Raw genomic sequence first — 18,302 nt, 5'->3', positions numbered from 1 at the left:
TCACCATGAATCACTTTACATTGTAAGCAACTGTTGCTCCTGTCCTGCTTCTGGGCACTGAAGCCTGACCCCCTTTAGCAGCTGTCCAGAGATGTTTGCAGCTAAATTACCATGGTCATGAAGGGCAGAGTGCTCCCTTTTCACTCCACTCAAACAGACCTTGATCCTGGAAAGGGATCTATGTGGGAACCAGTATGAGTGCAATGGAGCCATTTGCAAAAGCAGAGTTCTTGTTCGTGGCCCTAAAGAGCTTTTGAGCCAAGCTCTTCCCCAGGCTTTTTGGAAATGCAGCCACCCTCTGGGCTCACCCCTTTAGCATCACAGGTGTGCTACAAGCAGAGATGTTTGTACTGTTCTCTGTACCACTTGGGAAGGAAATAGTCCCTTTAGTGCAGCTGTAGTGGGATGCAGTAGTTGACTGGTACAACAGACACTTCACAGCCTGTCAAAGGATGTTTCTGGGTGAGGCAAAGAAACGTGTGGAATTAGAGGGGAAAGACATGCTGGCTTGCTTCCTTTAACATTTGCTACAGGTATTTCATGAAAGCACCTTTGGTGAAGCCTGAGACATGTAGTTGTAGCATCTGGTGAAATTGTCTGGAATTAGGAACTGAGTGCCTGAAATTGTTTGACTTCTCTGGAAACCAGACCATCGACTCCCCCTCTCTGCTTCCACAGTGGTTGAAATAATTGCTTCCAAATGGACACAAGTTATTAGGCAGTGTGTGTAATTAAAGTCAACTCCTTGTGAATTTGATCATTCATTTCCTTAAGGAAAATATGATGAAGTAATTACAACCCAAGCTAAACACAAATCAAATGCTATTCTAAGCGTGATTCTGCACCATGATTCTGGTTTATGAATGACTCCAGGGTTCTGTGGCTTTGTGCCTGTTAGGGAAATGTGGCTGTATTTTTAATTGTGTTTATAACGAGTGAACAAAAGGTTGCATGACTCATTCACTGTGCCAAAACTGTTGCTCTCTGTGCTCACACACACGTGGTCCCGACAAAGCCGCTCGCTCCTAAAAGAGCGTCAGTGGGACAGAAGAAAATGGAAAAATCTCATTAATAAATATGGCCTTGTCAGTTCCTACCCTCTGAATTTTGTCAGTACCAAAACTAAATTTTGCTTGCCTTAGCTGTGAATTTCAAGAAGGCAAATATTTCTTCAATACTTAAGCCTCTGTCCTGACCCTTTTCCCATCATTACTATGTAGCTGTACTTTCTAGTTTGAACCAAATTTGGGAGAGAAGTGCGAGATGTGCAGACTCTAAAAATGCTGGAGAAGATGGCAGAGAGTAGAGAGAAAGACACAGACTAGTGCCTTTGGAAGAAAAGGTCTGATATTATATATCAGCTTAAAATTAACGGTCTGAGTGAAAGTAAACCACTGGAGCTGAGCATCCAGGGGGTGGAAAGGTGTGTCAGCTCCTCAGAGAAGTTTTGGTGGCTTCAGGAGGCTCATGACCTGAATCTTCTTCTGCAACAGGAGAGCACAGCTTGGAAACAGGCTGCTGAAGTTATTTTGCCCACTGCTTGCTTCCCAGGAGTTATTGAGTACTTTGCCAGGAGGTACAGTCTGTGAGCAGGCGGGTTCAACAGGCTCAGGAAGGACACAGCCAAGTGTAGCCAGGGCAGTTCTTTCATCTCATGCCATCCTCCTCTACAATAGCTCCTTCCAGTTGATTTATTTTTGTGAATTCACCTCATTTTTGTGATCCTTTTCTAAATTGAGAGGTTTTCTGCAGCTCGGGCTCATTCATATTTCACAACCTGGACTTAAGCAACACCCTCAGAGTTATTAATAGCATGAGATGGATGGTAGAATTAGAACATCAGAGTGCTCTGGTTCAACTCACTTGTAATTAAGTAGACATCCTCACCTGGCCTTCACCCCTTTTATTGGTTAGCTGGAGGACTTCCAGCCACAGGGACATAAGTTGGTTCAACCTCTGGTTGACCTTGTGAATTAACAAGAAGAAAGCCCTGGGATGGCCCCAGCAGACAAACCAGTCCCCCACCTTTCTACTTCCATATTTTCCTGATGCCTTCATAGCTGGCAAAGTTCTAAGAGTCTGGAGCTGAGAACACATAAACCACCACTGGTTGTTGGTGCTGTGCCTGGCATTTCCCTCCGCTTTCTAGGGAATAAATATTACAGTGTAGTAGTTTAAATACATTATTTGCTATTGCTGTGCCAAAGGTACCTCTTCTGTGAGTACATCAGCTACACTTTCCTTGATTTGATGTATGTACTCAGGCTGCAGACCCCTGGGCCTTGCAGGTGGGCAGATGGCAGAGTGGAGTTAAGCTCTGGTGAGGCTTAAACCACAAAATCCAAGAAGCAGAAACATTGAATCCACTCCTTGCTGTACAGTCTGAATGTGTGGGTGTATATATATATCTCTGTGGTTAATTGCCTTATAAATATCATAGTAAGATTATATGTTTAAATCATCACCGGTTGCCCAGGCACAAAAGCAGCAGAAGACGAAGAGCCTGGGATGTGGGATGTGCCTGTCCCAGACGTGTGGCCATTCCAGGGAAAACTGGTGCAGCATCACCAGTTCTGTGCCTGTCTGTCCCTGGAGGCCTGGGCTGCAGACAGGGCAGTGCTCAGGTTTCATTGCTGGGCTGCTGGAGAAATGTTACAGCAGTGAATTTTCTGGATGGATGTGGACATTTCACTTAATCAGACTCTCCTGCAAAGCCTGGCAGATTGGGGGAAGAGAAAGGGGCAGTGTGTTCCACTCCCTTATAAAAATAAAAATGCAGAGCAGCCATCAGATGAAGCTATTTGGATCCTGCTGCTGCAAACAAAATAGAGACATGGAAAGAATTCTGAAGAGCTGGATCTAGCTGCAAAGTAGTTCCCATGAAATACTTGAAAGAAACGAACATTTTTGTTAGTGTTATGGTACTGTAACTTTTTTATAGTGAAAAGCTAAACAATTTTTTATGGTAGTCAGAAACTGTTTGAAAGTCCCTGACAGTGGAATATTATGTGTTTACCTTTTGGCTGTTTGCTTTCTCTCTTTTGTTGATGGAGGAAAAAAAATCTCAAAGTGATTTTTCCTGGCTACATTTTTGTTGCAGAACTTTTTTCTTTAGACGTTTTTAAACAAAAAAATTTGGCCATTGAATTTTTTTTTTTTTATGTAGATGAATTATCAAAAAGGTCAAAATTAAAAATAGTACCATGGGAACTATTTGGTTTTAACCTCAAAAGGAGCAGAAAAAATATACCACATTTTCCTCATTTAAAATATGAAAGTGGAGCCTTTGAAGAAAGGAAGCAAAACTGATGCTTTACCAGTACCCCAACCAAGCTCCAAGAGGTGGTAACATCTACTGGGGGTGGAGACTTGCTTAAATACAGCTGGATTTAAAACCAAACTGCAGCTCAGACCAGCTTGGAGGAGACAGTGCTGGTTTAAAGGGGTTGAGGAGTTGGGATCTGGGCCGGGTTGTGACAGAAGGAAGGGAAGGCAGCCTTGGAGGCTGCTGTCAGGTGCCAGCATAATAAAAATAACCCTGTGAATGATTTTTGGTCCTCTTCTAGTGGTGAAGGGGAAGAACAAAAAATTCTGGGTTCGGGGGGAGTTGGTTTGACGTCCACACGAGTGTCACCACTGCTGGTGTGGATGAGGACAGGCTGGGTTGAACTCTGGGATGAGAGAATGCTTTTTTGTGGCCCAGGAGCAGTGAGACATGTTGGTGACTGTGCTACAGTGGGAATTCAGTGCTGTCCCACTGGCATCTTCATAGGCTGCCCATGCAGACTGGGTGTCCTGGTCCTGCTCTGCATTCAGCTGGGGTTGGTAGCTATAACAGCAATGCAAATAGTTGTGAATTTTACTGTTTTCTGGCTGTCACAAGAAGAATTGATTGAACTTTCCTAACCCTGTGAATGTACTTAAGCTGCACAGATTAAGAATTGACATGTTGAAACACTTTTTTTTTCTATCCCATAGAAGATTCTGTGCTTAATTTGGAAAGAAAGGGTGTGATTTTATTGGTGTCTGAAACTGGGACAAGGGGAATGAAGCAAACAACCTGATTAGTGCCCCTGCTTATCCCCAGCCATTTTCTGTCATTCTGGTGGATTACTCAGGCTGTGATGATAGCCTGGCATGTTCTGGAGCACAGTACAAACTGCCTCTCTTTAGGTGCTCATAATTCACACTCCATTAGGATGTTGATGTAGGGAATGCTTGGCAGGATGTCAGAGCTTGCCGGGCATGATGAGATTGAGTTCATCTCATTAAACTGCATTCTGAAGTGACAATCCACTATTTATATTTTTATTTTTTTCTCACAGCAGCAGCAGCCCCTTTAGGAGAGCAGCATGGCTTGCTCTAAACAGAGATGTCCAAGGGATGCCCCCCTGTCCAAGGGCCTGTGCTGCCCACCCCCACACAGCCTCGTGTGCCAAGCTGGCACAGGTGTTGGATGTTCACACAAGGCTGTGGGATGACTTTTCCTTTTTTTTTTTTTTTTTTTTTTTATCCCCCTGTGAAGCTGAACAATGGAATTCTTTTATTCATCTCGGAGTTGATTCATGGCACACAAATCTTAGCGCGTGTCACAGGGAGTCAGCATCTGACTAAACAGAAAGAAAACCCAACTCTTTATTTCTAAATCCTTTAGGAACAACAGTGCAGTGACAAAGTTTGAAGCGGAGAAGTGAAAGCGTTGGCTCTTTTCTCAGAATGTCTGAAAATAAGTAGGAGGTGAAATGGTCAGTGCTTCAGCAGTCTCATGGGGTGCTGTGCTGAGGCTCCCACTGCTGCTTTTGGCCCACAGACATGCCAAAGACCAGCTGTTTGACCTGGGGACCTTCTTCCTAATCTCAGCAGGTGATAATATCAAGATGGGTGTTTGGTGTTTTCCCTTCTTCCTTTTTCAGCCCCAAACTGACCTGGATCATCTTTTTTCAGGGGTAGATCTTCATGGGGAAGGAAGAAAGAATCAACTCTTTGACCCTAAGAATGAAGTTCATAGCTGTGGAAAATGGAAGGGTTTGTGAGTCCATGTTTGAGCCAAGGAAAGAGCAGGCAGGTTTGGTGTGAGCCCGGGGGAGTTAGCTCAGGGCAGATCTCTGCAGGCAGTCAGGTCCTGTCCTGTCTCTGCTTTTGCTTTCTATGTGATGTACAACATGCTTTGAAGGCTACATTGACTCTGCTAGATGGGTTTTTCTGTGTTCCCTTGCTGGAGTTGTCAGTTCTTCGTGTTTCATAAGCGCAGGTCTGTATTTTGGAGGTTTGTCTGTCTTTCCACGTGCTGAGAAACCCAGGTGTGAAGCAGAGAGCAGAGTCTGCCCAGGTCGATGCCCTGCAGCATGTACAGATGGGAATCACTGCACACTGCTTGGCTTGGGCAAGAAAAGCAATAGGAATGCAGTCTCCCAAGCTCAAGCTTGGAGTAATCTTTCCTGGAAAATATGAAGCTTTATATTTTCCAAAGCTTTGCAATAGGAACAAATGGAAGTAAACATCCAACTGATTTCCCTTCCTGATTTTTTTCCCCTTGTGTCTCCTTGTGAAGTTTGGGAAGAGATAAAAGCTAACCATGATGTTTGGCCAGACCCTTGGTGCGTTTTGGGTGGCCTTTGTTGGTGCCACATGCCCACGTGCTTTGCATACCACTGTGTTCACTGCTTGGAAGCAACTGGGTAATTTAGGAGCAAAGCTGATTGAGTTAAAATCCAGTCAATTCCTAATCTCAGGGTTAAATCAATATCAATTAATTCTAAAGGACGGGAGGGTCTGTAGCACATGCCTCGTGCTGGCTTCATTTTGTTCTGGTAGGATCCAGTGAACTGCACAAACATGGAGGAGAAAATTGAAAACAAAGTGGAAAAGAGAAGGATGGTACCAAGTATTGGGTGGGGAAAAGGAAGTGACGAGTGGAGATAGTGTAAGATAACAGTGGAAGGGACATGCTGCCCTTAGAATGTCATTAATAAACAACTGCTGTAGAGAAATTCTGTGTAGGAGTAATAATTACATAAACATGACCTTGTGATGAGCAATTGCAGAGCTCATGAAGATTTTTCAAGACCTGACAGTCTCTGAGCATGGAGAGCCCTGTCAGCAGCAGAGAGAAAGGTCTTCCAAGAGTCATGTGTTGGAGTGGGCAGAAGTGGTGACTCTTTCCTTGAGGGGAGAGAAGGGGGCAGTGCCACTCTTATGTCTCCCTCCCCCATGATTTAAGGCAAAGACAGTTCTAGGTGGCATCATCCTTGAGAAGAGCTGCCCTCAGTGTGTGGGCAGCTGGAAGTTCAGTTAAGGAAGGGAAGTCTCCAAAGGATGCTCTGCTCTGCACAGGGCACCTGCACGGTCACCTTGCCCTCCACACAACCCGGTAGTGAACCAGGAGAACTTTGGCTTAGTTGGTCTGATGTCACTCACAGACAGAATTAGGGGAAACATGATAATGAGATCTAATTAATAATGAACAAGAGGATAGAATATAATTAATATCAGTCAAAAAGAATTTAGGGAAAATGGGTCTTGTGAAAAACTTTTTTCTCCCAAGTTTTTGAAGAAGCAGGTAACTGGGTAAATGTGATAAGTATGTAGGGGTTTTGTCCTAGAACAACGTGACCCTAAAAAATGTGATCATGATAAACAGATTAAAAACATATTTCACATTTCAAAAAGCAGTTGTCAAGGAAAAGCCTCAAAGGCAGGAGGCTCTTTTGAAGGCCTGGTGCTGTTCAGTGTTTTCATTTGATTTGGAGCAAGCATAAGCTTAAACCTCACTAAATTCACAGGCAATATGCACATTAGAGGTGAATAGTATTGGGGGTGGGAGAGCTGTATAGAGCTGTGTGGAGTTTTGCTTGCTTTCTCTTCAAATAAAATTCATTTACTTACATATTTCTTAATATAATGTTCTCCAAGGTCGTACCAGCAGGACAGGCAGAGACTGCACAGCCTCCAGGTGAGGTGTGATGTGACCAAGAGCTTACTGTGGCCTTGGGTCATGCCAGCAGAAGCAGTGAAGACGAGAGTACAAGCTGATTTTTACCTTGTGTACATGTTTCTGCACTGAAATGCAGACTCCAGTTCTGCTGTGCGGGTTCTCAAAAGGATGTTTAAAACCTGGGGAGGTCATAAAAAAGGCTCAAGACCAGGAGAAAAAAAAAAAGACAGAGCATAAGAGACATAAAGATCTCAGTCTGTTTAACTTGTCAGAATAAGATTGAGAGATAACTCAACTGCACTGCAGAAAAGTCTCTATGGTGAGAACACAAAGCACAGAGGAGAAGGGCACTAAAAAAACTGATGGGTGAAAGCTGAAATCAGGCAAACTTAAGTCACATCTCTAAATGTCAGGTAGTAAAATAAACTGTACAGGCAAATGGCAGATTCTTCATCTCTCAATATCTTCAGATCCAGAGTGGATAGTGCTGTAGAAGATATTCTCCAGCCAAACATAAATTGTTTGGCTGAACGGAGCAAAACGTAAGCTCCTGTCAACACTGAGAACTTGGCAAAGTGACTGCTGGGCCCTTCTGGCTCTTGGCATTAGCGAGGTGCTGTGTCTCTTCATCCTGGATCTTTGACCAAAAAATTTCTCCTTCCCAAGGTCATCCCAAAGGAAAATCTGCTCTTCAGTGATGTGTTGCACTGCAGGCCTGATTGACTGCTTAACCTTTGTTGTTTACTGCTGAACTGGGAAAGGAGCAGGGAATAAATCTGGTGACGCTGCAGAAAACGTCGATACCACTCTTACTTGTTCAGATACTGCCAGCTAATTAAGACAAATGATTTTGCCAGGCAACACCCACGTAGATGCATCTCATTTACCCCCTGATTTGCAAAGGTGTCAGAGCACAAAGATTTCAGGTAAGGGAGGAGGCACAGCCCCGATGTGATGCTCCACACTGACCAGAGAAGGTTGCTGGTAGGTGACTGTTGCTTGTGAAATATTTTTGGCCTGCAGATGCTGCTTGGTCCATATTTCTTTCCCTTCTGCATGGACCCTTTCCAGGTGTGCTACTCCTGATGTGCCCTTCTCTCCCAGCTCAGGGGTGTAAAAAAACACAAGTGCTGACTGAGATAAAGTTTGACAAAAGAGTTTATGTGGGTAGTTTGGGAATTTACATCTTATGGCATCTCTGGGGCTTATGCTGATCCCTTACCATGTTTCAGTCTTGCCTCTGGCTGCAGTGGTTTGGGGTCTTGCCTTTTTGGCAAAACAAATTTCTCCCCTTCTGCTAAAGGAAAACTTCTGGCAAAAAGAGACTACAAGGGGATGAAAGGTTGAAGAAACCTTTCTCCAGAATAAGGGATGCAGGAGTTGCTGTGCATTTCTGGAAAAAGAGGGAGGAACAAAGGATTCTTGTCATCTGTTCCTGTTGTTTAGTTTTCCAGAGTTTCTCCATTATACTTTTTTTTTTTTTTTAATAAGAATATCCATGTGCCATAGCTGTAAAAGCAATCAGGTGTGCTAGAAAACCACCCACTCATAGACAGCCAGCAGTGAAAGCTGAACTTGCCCCATGCCAACTGGATCATCTCTGGCACAGTTCCCTGGTGCTGCCCTTCCTTGGGTTTGGGCCCTTCTGCTTTAAGCCCCTGGCTTTGAATCTGGAGATGTCTGGTAGAAAGCAGCAAGCACCTTGGGTTGTTCCAAAGCCTTGCTCTGTCCCAGGCCTCTCACTTGTTCCCAACTGTGGATGAATAGTCCTTTAAGCTGGAATGCCTCCAGGCACATCTCGGTAGATTGGGGAAATAAGAGGGTTTTTTAAGCAGATGTTGCATAGCTGGGCAACGGGGCATCTTTAATTTGTTTCCTGCATTTGTGTCATTTGCTGTCTGATGCTGGCTGCCAGCAGGACTGACCTGGAGGGGCAGGAGGATGAGTGTTCTGAGTGCACACGTGAAGGGGGGGGCATTGGTGCGTGCAGATGACTAAAAGATTGTTTGTGGAGGTGAATGTGAGAGACAAATTCAATGGACCATCACGTGTGCCCGCAAGGCTGTGGGATGCTCCCAGAAAGGAACCTGCAGACCCCACCAGAGGCTCCAGTGAGCTGTACAAGGCTTTAGAAGGTGCATCAGAGGGAGCTGCTCTGCAGTGGTTGGGGGAATAGGCACGACCATTTTGCAGGGCTTTGCTTTTGTTGATGCCCACATTGTTACTCTTGCCTGAAGGTTTGGGTTTTGAAAGCACATGAAAAATATGTTTTACGTTTGTGTGACTTCCTGATTTATACAATGTGCTTTGTAATTGCTCAAGGCACACAAACAATACAAACTGTAGTTAATGTTAACCCAGAACATGCACATTCCATCCCCTTAGCCTATAGGGACATGCATACACGTGCTGCACCATATGTGGGGACAGCAGCTGGTGCAGAGCCCTGGGGCCAACACATTTACCCAGTTGGAAACTTAATGATACTAGAAGAAAAGGTACTTTATAGCTGTATTTATAGGAGAATTTTTGTCTTTGCATTTCAGTGTAGATATAATTTGAGAAGTAGGATAGGAAGGATTTCTGGTGTCTTACTGAAAGTGCCTGTTCACACCAAGATCTAAAGAAAAGTATTTTAGGTCAAGCAGACTGCTACACAAATAACAGAGATCTGCAGATTTTAGACAGGTTCTTACAGATACCCTTGTATTTCCAAAGTAGTTTGGAAAGTGATACACAAGAAGTTATACCTGAATATGAGGAAGAACTTTACTGTGTGGGTGACTCAGCGTTGGATCAGGTTGCCTAGAGCAGTTGTGGAGTCTTGGTCACTGGAGATATTGAAGAACCATCTGGACACCATCCTGTGGTCTAAGACAATCCTGCTTGACCAGGGAGGTTGGACCAGATGACCCACTGTGGTCCCATCTAACCTTATCCATCCTGTGATTCTGTGAAAGAATTGTTTTCTTTAATATTTGGGGACCCTGAGTTCTCTAGACTCAGTTTCTTCTCCAGGGGTGGTCCTCAAACAGCTGGTGGGTTTGGGAGAGCGGTGTGGATCAGAGGTTTGTTGCCTGAATCCACATTAATGGCCAGGCATCTTTAGAGGATTTAGATAATTCTGCTTTGTTCAGAAAACTTGTAGCAGATGTGTTTCAGGATGAGTGCTCTACGTAGGATGAAATCTGGAGCTTCCTAACACCAGCTACAGCAATTAATAGTAATGGTATTCATTACATATTCATTACATAACTTGGTTTGTTCTGGGAAACAGACTGCTAGAGATGGAGGATGAAAATAGCAGCTGTTAATTTCAGAGGGCTGAGCCTCTGAAGACTGCACCCAGGAGGAACCAGAACCTACTTAATTCCCTTTATGCTGTAGCCGAGGGCGTCTACCAAGGGGAATAGTCCTCTCCAGGGTTTTCCACTGCTGGTGGCTTTCTGGTGCCACCAGGGAACATTTTGCCTGTGCCCAACTATTCCCCTGTAGCCCGTCTGGAAGGGCTACTGCCTTCACAGCACCTCTGGTGCTGCCTGGCCTTTTCCTCCCCTCTGCTCCAGGACCTGCCACTCTTTGGTGGCAGCAACAGGGGATTTGGGAAAGGCTTTGAGGCAGGGTCCAGCTGTGCACCTCAGCTGTGCCCGTGGTTACCACTGCTGCGTTCCCTGCCCGGGCAGCTCCGGGTGTAGCCAACTGGAGTGCATGCCAGCTCCATGGATAGTTGTTTGGTACAAATGGTTGGAGCAGGTAAGGTGGAGTGTATGCTTTGAGTATCTTCTGGGCCCTGGCTTGGTGGAGCACCGAGTCTGTTCCAGATGTGACTGGGAGCTGCTGAAGGACCGAGTAAGGAAACACTGTCTGACAGCAAAGTACTGCCAGATACCAGGCTGGTCTTTTGAAAGACCTTCTCTGCTTCTCCTTGGCTCTGTCATCGCAAAAGGCTCTAGGAACAGAGGCTGACTGCCTTTTCTCCCCTTGTGCTCCTAGACGGCGATGGTCGGAGGCTGAAGGGAGCCATCCAGAGGAGCACAGAGACCGGGCTGGCTGTGGAAATGCCCAGCAGGACCGTCCGTCAGGCCAGCCACGAGTCCATCGAGGACAGCATGAACAGCTATGGATCAGAGGGAAAGTAAGTCATCAAAAGAGAGCTGGGTAATCACTCGTGGGATGCACTGTCCTTATACCTATTACTTTCCCTGCAGCATGATGGATGGTGTGTTCTTCTGACTTGCTTATGCTGCAGGTGTACTGCCCATTCAATTAGAGCAGATCTCTCTGCAGAGCTGGCATGTCCTTTAGCTGTTTATATACTTTTTTTAGTGTCCTCATTATTCTGAGCTGAAGCAGATACCCATTACTTTTAACCACTTTGCCTTTAGAAGGATGATTCAGGGTGAATAGCCGAGGCTCATTACTGGTATTAAATTATAAGCCAGTAGTTTCTAATATTACACAATAGTTATGCATTTCCTCTGTTTCAAAATAGCCCTTTGGTTTGGGGCAGGGGGAGGTGTCAAGGTGCTGAAAAGGGTCAGAGTAACAATGCATTATGGCACATAGCAAAATCATATCAAAATACATATTTAGAAGCCTGTGTATACTTTGGTAACAAGCTTTATTTTATTTCATTTGAGTTCGTGTCCTAAAAGAACGTGTTGCAGAAAATGTTTTTGACCCCGTAAAAAGTTAAGACACACTTTGTTGCATTTAGGCTTTATACCAGAATGCAAAGCAGGAGTCTTTAGACCAGAACTTTGGGAGCTGACTTGTCTCCAATTCTGGTTTTTGTATTTGTATTATTTGAAGCCATATATGGAGATTTTATTAATTTTATTAAGATGACCATTCATGGGAACATTTGGAAGCAAAAAAACCCACAGTATTTAAAAAAGAAGGCAAAATATACCACCAGAGTCTGTGCTTCTAGATGTGAGGCCAGAATGTTTGTATACCTAAAATGTGCTCTGTTTAGGCCAAGTTTCACACTTGACATTGCTCTGTACACTCACTCTAGTCCTGTGTGGTATTCCAAGTACACTGTACAGCTAAAATGCTGGGATAGTCCAAAGACACTCTCAATTAATGTGATTCTGGTGTTAAATAAGTAACAGCCTGTAAATTAAGAGAGACTTTCTTTAGCTTTGGAAGTAGGCTAATCCTGGAAAGGCATCATAGATCTGTGCTGAAGGTTCAAAATAGTAATGAGGCACAAGCTGCGATAGCAATCTTGTCACTCCAAAGCTGTGATGTACCTTATCTCTTCTGTGAGCTGCTGTCTCCAGGGAAATATTCCTGCTACACCAGCACAGTCCTGTGGCTTGGAGTTCTGCCTCTGCTACTTGTTGCAGGGGCTTAGTGATTAAGTTCAGTCCCTTGGCAATGCAGGGCAAGAATCTGCCTTCATGCAGAGCAGAATTCTTTCCTTTTTCTATTTACACAGCTTACCCTCCTGGGAAAGGGTTTAATTCCTTGCATGGTCTGTGTCCTGTCATTGCATATACTGGCTGCTTTCATTAGGCTTTCCTGGGGGGAGATTATCTCTGCCAACAAACTATTGCACCCGTACAAATGCTGCCTCACCCTGAAGGCAGGTGACATGTCGCTGTCAGCTCGGCAGAGAAAGGGAAACCCTGCCTTGCAGTCCAAATGTCTTTATTAGAACAAGCCCAACATTTGGTATTCCAGCCTCCAGCGCTGCCAGAACATCCTTGCCAGCGCCTCTGCCAGGGATGGGATAGTTTCTTCTCTTACTTCTCTGAAAAGTGTGATTAAGTGGTTCCTGGATGCTTTGTTCCTAGGTGGGATAATTAATCTCTTCTGGGAAGCCGGTGGGAATTGCAACTATCTGTCTGAGCCACGAGTGATAAGCAAACAGGGCTGAGAATACAAAGAACTAAGAGGGCTCAATTCTCTTGAAACATGGTGGGAGGGGAGTTTCTCTGCTTTCTTTTCCTGCAGCAAAGAATGGGATTGTTTGGGGAATAGCTTTGAGGAACAGAAATGTGTTCTCCTAAATCAGATTTCTCTTGACCTCTCTCATTTGCTGTAGCTGTCTTCCCGGGGAGGCAAAATGAAGGTTCATATATCTTGGTTAGCTGTGGCAAGTTTACTTTCTTTCTAATAAAAGCTGGGTTTCTGACTGATGCAGATACTCCCAGGTCAGAGACAGTTTTCACCAGTGAGTGTCGAAAGCCTGGTTTTCAGCAAGACAAGCCTGCCCTAGTTCTTCCCACCTGAACATCCCTTCCATGTGTTTGCACCTGGAAGAAGATGAATTCAGTACCTCATCTTCCAAGAGGACTTGTTTCTCAACTTCTCTATGTTTTTATAATCCCTTTCAATTTAAAGACTAAAAGAACAACTTCCAAAGGTGGCACACTGAAATGAGCAAAGATCTGGTGTATCTGTGCTGCAGGAGGCCCAAATACCTGCCCTCAGCCACACAAAATGCTTTTAGAAAGCGATGCTGACTGACTGCTTTCATGTTTGTTGCAGCTGCTCCAGCTGCTCTGTGCCAGTGCAAGGTATCACAGTCAAAGAATTTTCTGAAATGCATAATTTTGAGCAATGCTGATTTCATGTGAACACCAGAGCACACAAAATCCAGGTGTTTTTGTTTGTTTGTTTTTTTTTTATGGAGAGCATAATATGCAGGGGTATACCTCTCAGGTATGCTAGGCCCTCCTTCAACAAAATAATCCCTTTACCTGAAGATGAAGTATATAGAAGATTAGCTGGTATGGAAGATGCATCTCCTGGAATTTAAGCTCATACAACATGCCAGTAAGTGCTCACAGTGTGAACACGCTGCTTCATGTAATTTTTTGCCAACCTTATTACCCAGGTTTTACATTGCATAGTGGTTCTGCACTAGTATAGGAAATTAATATAATAAAACTCAAGGCAGGTTTTTGTGGAAGGGAAAGTAGGTATTTATTCTAAACACAACTGTTTTCAGTCATTGCCTTGTCTGGGTTTCACTCACTCACGCTCTCACCACCCCATGCAGGCACCAAGCCTCCTGCATCCAGGGCTGTAGCCAGGATGGATTGTGTGCTGCAGGGAGGACCAGGAACACCATCTGTCAAGCCCTTGCTGTGTCTGCTGAGTTGTTCTTCACAACAGACTGGCTCTTGGACTATTTTTTTTTCTTACACTTTCTAGGACTTACCTGCTATTTTGGAGTGATCTTCCACCTCGGGGTCTTGCTCTCTTTGATCTCAAGCAGCACTGACACCTTTTTGTTCCCTTGTTTGGGGGATCTTTATGGCTACAGTCTGCCCTCAGACAGGCTGTGGAAGTGATGTGCTCTCTAACCTGGTTGTCCTTCTCCTGTCATTGAAGGACAGATCTGCTGCTGACAGGTTGGTTGTGCTTTCACACACACACAGCTGTTTCCATTCGTAGTTCATCCAGACCAATCTTAGCACTGGTTACAAATCTCTACAGCAGTGAGTATTTTCTTCAGTGACTATATATCTAAAAATTTGCTTGAGAGAACAGTTATGCACTGTAGCAAGTGCCTATCGGGTGGTTTCAGGACACCAAGATTACTGCAAGGATACAATTCCGAATATAGGAATAACTCTCAAACAACCCCCTGAGATTCAGCAGAGATCTCAGCTCCATCCTGGCTCTTGCACGATCTACATCTTGTTTTGGCTGGGTTTTGCTGCAGCTGCACGACACCATGTACAGCATTCAGAAAGCAATAGATTCTGGACTTGCGTGTAACTCATCCCTGCCAACCACTTTTCTTTCTGAAAATGGAGCAGAAAGACAAAAATGGACCTGGAACAAAAGCCTGCTAGCTGCCATAGTGCCTAGTGAGTTGTACTCATAGCGTTTTTGTTCTTGCTGGCTACTGCTGAGATGATTAAGTTATGGAGAGCTCAGGTGATTTTTACCTTAGAAAAGCACAGCAGGGGGTGACTGGCAAGGCCTTAGAGGATTGTTCTTGTACTATCTGAGACGAATGTGCCTGTCCAGCAAGGAGGCATCTTGTCAGCCATATCATCTCTCTCCAGCCCGAGCCCTGTCTGAAGACCCTGTTGTGACAAAGACAGGAGGGAGAGGACAGCCTGGCATGTGTGCTGCCAGCATGGGAATCTTGAACCCCTCAGCTTTCTTCTGTCTTGTGCTGTTCCTGCAGGCTTGTACCAGTTCTCTCACTGGGCATATGGGGCTGGTGTGAAGCAAAGCTGGGACTTGGGCTGGGAGAACTGCCTGCCCTTCTCTGCTTCACTGTGGAGCAATAAATACAAGGAAGCTGGAGGAAATAGTGACCTGGCTTCTAACTTCACTTTCCTTCACCAAAAGTCATCCGTTGCCATTCAAGAATGATCAAAAGACCTGATTCCTAAACACATCATTCAACAAATTCTCACTGCAGCTATTCACTGAATGTTTCTTCCTTGACATCCAAAGCCAGGGGACTTCTAGACTCTTTTACAGCAGATTATCTTTGGCACTCTTCTTTTATCCAAGTCCTTTTAAAAAATGTAATGAAAGGTGGTGTTAATACAGTTCAGGCTATAAGAAATCAATGCCTTTCGAGATGGTAACCAGGAAAGGAGTAGGGATTGTTTCTGTAATACATCAAGAAATTCATCAGCCTGTTGAGCAACAACATATCCTTTTGTGCTGGTAAAGCTTGACTAGCACAGCTTGGAAAGGGTGTGACCTTGAGAGCTGTAGTTACAGCAGTAAATGGCTGTGAATCCCACCTTCAGCAACCTCTTGGGAACAGACAGAATTGCTCTCTGAAGACAGGTAGCTATCTTTTATTCAGTGAGTCTGAGATGACTAGTGATTGCTAAAAATGGAGCTCGCCTGGCAAGGTGGGGAAGGGAATGGGGGAGGTCTTTGTACAGAATTCACTGCATAGTTTTTATAGCACTGTTTCGGTGGCAGAATTCATACAGCAGAAGGAATCGGATACGGGAGCAGAGTACAATGTGTTATAGCACATAAGACAGCACGTCACAGTGCTAAAAATGTTACAGAAAAGTGGAGTGGCCAGGAGAGGAGCAGAGCTTGTTGAGAGGCAGAGACAGAGATACTGCCTGGCAGAGGAGAGGTGTGCAGTCAGTGGAGTTGGGGTGGGGTTGGGTCCTGCAGGGATAGATGCTCGTGGAAAACCTGCCGAGCCAAAGTGAAGGCTCCTGCAGCATTCCCATCGACTTTGACAGGGTGAGGGGCTGTAGTCAGATGCATATTCCATTAATAATTCCTCATGTGCATCATAAATATTTTAAAGATCGGGGCAACAGACATGAACAAGTTCTGCCTTCCTCCTTAGCTGATAGATCTCTACTTGGCTTCTGGGTGTAAGATGTGATTTAAAAGACGTTAACATGCAATATGGATGAGTGTGATTGTTACACGGAACATTACAGCTCCCTGAAATTGGAGTTTTGATGGGGTTTTTTTTAATGCTCAAATAAAATAACTGTCAAGTATGTTATCAGTCTCAGAGGAGACTTCCCCCTCCCCATTGCTTCTGGCTGAAGGAGTGTGTTGCTGTCCCTGGTTTTTAAAGACAGACCCGGAGAACTTCAGCTCTGTGCTAGATGTAGATGTGTAGTCAATCTTAGTTCAGCTGTGCAAGTCAAACCACTCAGGTGCATGGCTGTCTTTAGGTGTGCCAGGGGGTGGCTGTGTTGAAGCTGTCTGGCTTCACCACCACCCCAGCTGGCTGAACCCACAGCAGTGGAGCAGTGCAGCTCTGCAGGAGTCAAGGTGTGCAACTTGTGTAGTAGAGAGGCAGGAATGGGGATTTTGTCCAAGGGGGAGGGCATGAAATTATCTTCTCCTCTTGACAGAGCTCCTGAAAAAAAAGCTGTTACAGCCAGCCTGTGAAGGGAGTAGTGAATCCATTCTGCGTTTCTTCTGCACAGACACATCAGCCAGTGTGTGGCCATTACAAGTTGGTACAATCAAGATCAGTCTCAAAGTCTTGTAAGATAGAATTAAGAAGTATAGTATCAGGAGGAAAAAAAATGGAATATGTTGATCTATCTTGTGAACTGGTAACTCACAAATGGCGTTCAGGACTGATGTGTAAAGAGGAAGGGCTGGAAGAAGATTCAGAAAGAAAAAGCAAAGCACAGGAATAAACTCTCAGGGAAGGATTTTAAGAACAGGTTAGACAAGCAGCTGTCATGGATGGTGTAAATAAGGCTGCTCTGGCCTTGGGACCTGGATGTGGACTGACTGACCTGTGGAGATGCATTCTTACCATGTTTCCCGAGAGTTTTACAAGATTTTGACAAGTTGATTCTGCAGATGCTTGCAACAGCATAGTGGATACCTGGCATATAGAGTCCCAGGGGCAATTTAAAAATAGATTTAGAAAAGAGGTCAGAGAAACTCCGCACGGACAGGAAAAGAAATTCATGATACATTTTCCCTAAATGTGTCTGCTGTTACACACTCCGCATGCTAATGGTGCAGAGCCACATCCACCCTGTGAGAGGGATCAGCACAGCTGCTCTGCATTTGCTTTATAGCATTTTGCATTGAAATCAGTGTTGTCCATCTAGGCATTCAAATCCTGATCAGTTTACAGGCAAACTCTGAAAAGCTGGTCCTCCATGCAGTCATAGATAAAGAGCAGCTGCTGTGCCGTTAAGGAAGCGACCACATGATGCTTTGCATGAGGAGAGGAAGGACATGGATCTTTTTGCAAGGAGTAGGTCAGGAAATGCTGTTACCTTGAAAGAGCAGAGAAGCAAGCAGCTGGCAAAGAGCCTTTAAACCACTCTTAAATTACACTACAGAGGACAGATTCCATACGCCCTGACCTACAGCATGCAGTGCAGGAGCAGAGTCATCAGAGACTGCTGCACAGATTTCCTAAATGATCAGGATTAGGAATGTTGTGTTTAGAAAAAGGTCTAGGCGATCTCAGCCCCAGTCGGAGCACACGGCTCCTGAGATCGAGTGAAGGTGCGGTTTTGTTCTGCATATAAACGTGTCACAAAAGACAGAAATGTTTTATGTGTTGGGCCATCCGTGCCATAAGCTGGGATGGTGGTTGGTACCTGCTCTGTCTGGGGGCCATGTGCGGGCCTTGGGATGGGGCAGGAGCTGCCAGCCCGGGCGCTGCTGCCTGCGCTGCCTGCGGGGTCTTGTCTCCCTCTCGTGGGTGTCTGCACGGCTGCAGCGGGAGCTGCTGTCCCTGCTGTCCCAAGGTGTGTCCCTGCTGCCGTGCCTGCAGCGTGGTGTGCGGGGGGCTGTGCTCACTGCCTGCTGTGCCAGGGACAGCTCAGGCTTAGAAATGGCTGTTCTATCCAAGTGGCTGAAATGGGGTTTGCAACCTGTGCTGAGCCTTAGGGGGAGCTGCTACCTGTGCAAACAC

The 18,302-nt window shown here is 45.1% G+C and overlaps 1 protein-coding gene across 1 annotated transcript in view; it reads left to right on the top strand.

Moving 5' to 3' along the window:
• Nucleotides 1–18,302, top strand: part of RIMS4 (regulating synaptic membrane exocytosis 4) — a 53,585-nt gene that overhangs the window by 19,802 nt on the left and 15,481 nt on the right. The window contains exon 2 of the mRNA XM_051803075.1: nucleotides 10,928–11,069. Coding sequence (XP_051659035.1) covers nucleotides 10,928–11,069 — 142 coding nt within the window. The remainder of the gene's footprint in view (nucleotides 1–10,927; nucleotides 11,070–18,302) is intronic.

This window comes from Manacus candei, unplaced genomic scaffold, assembly GCF_025592945.1.
Source record: "Manacus candei isolate 608988 ecotype Guabito, Panama unplaced genomic scaffold, ASM2559294v1 h1tg000057l, whole genome shotgun sequence".
Lineage (NCBI taxonomy): Eukaryota > Metazoa > Chordata > Aves > Passeriformes > Pipridae > Manacus > Manacus candei.
The sequence above is the reverse complement of the archived record's forward strand: the minus strand, read 5'-3'. Positions and strand labels throughout refer to the sequence as shown.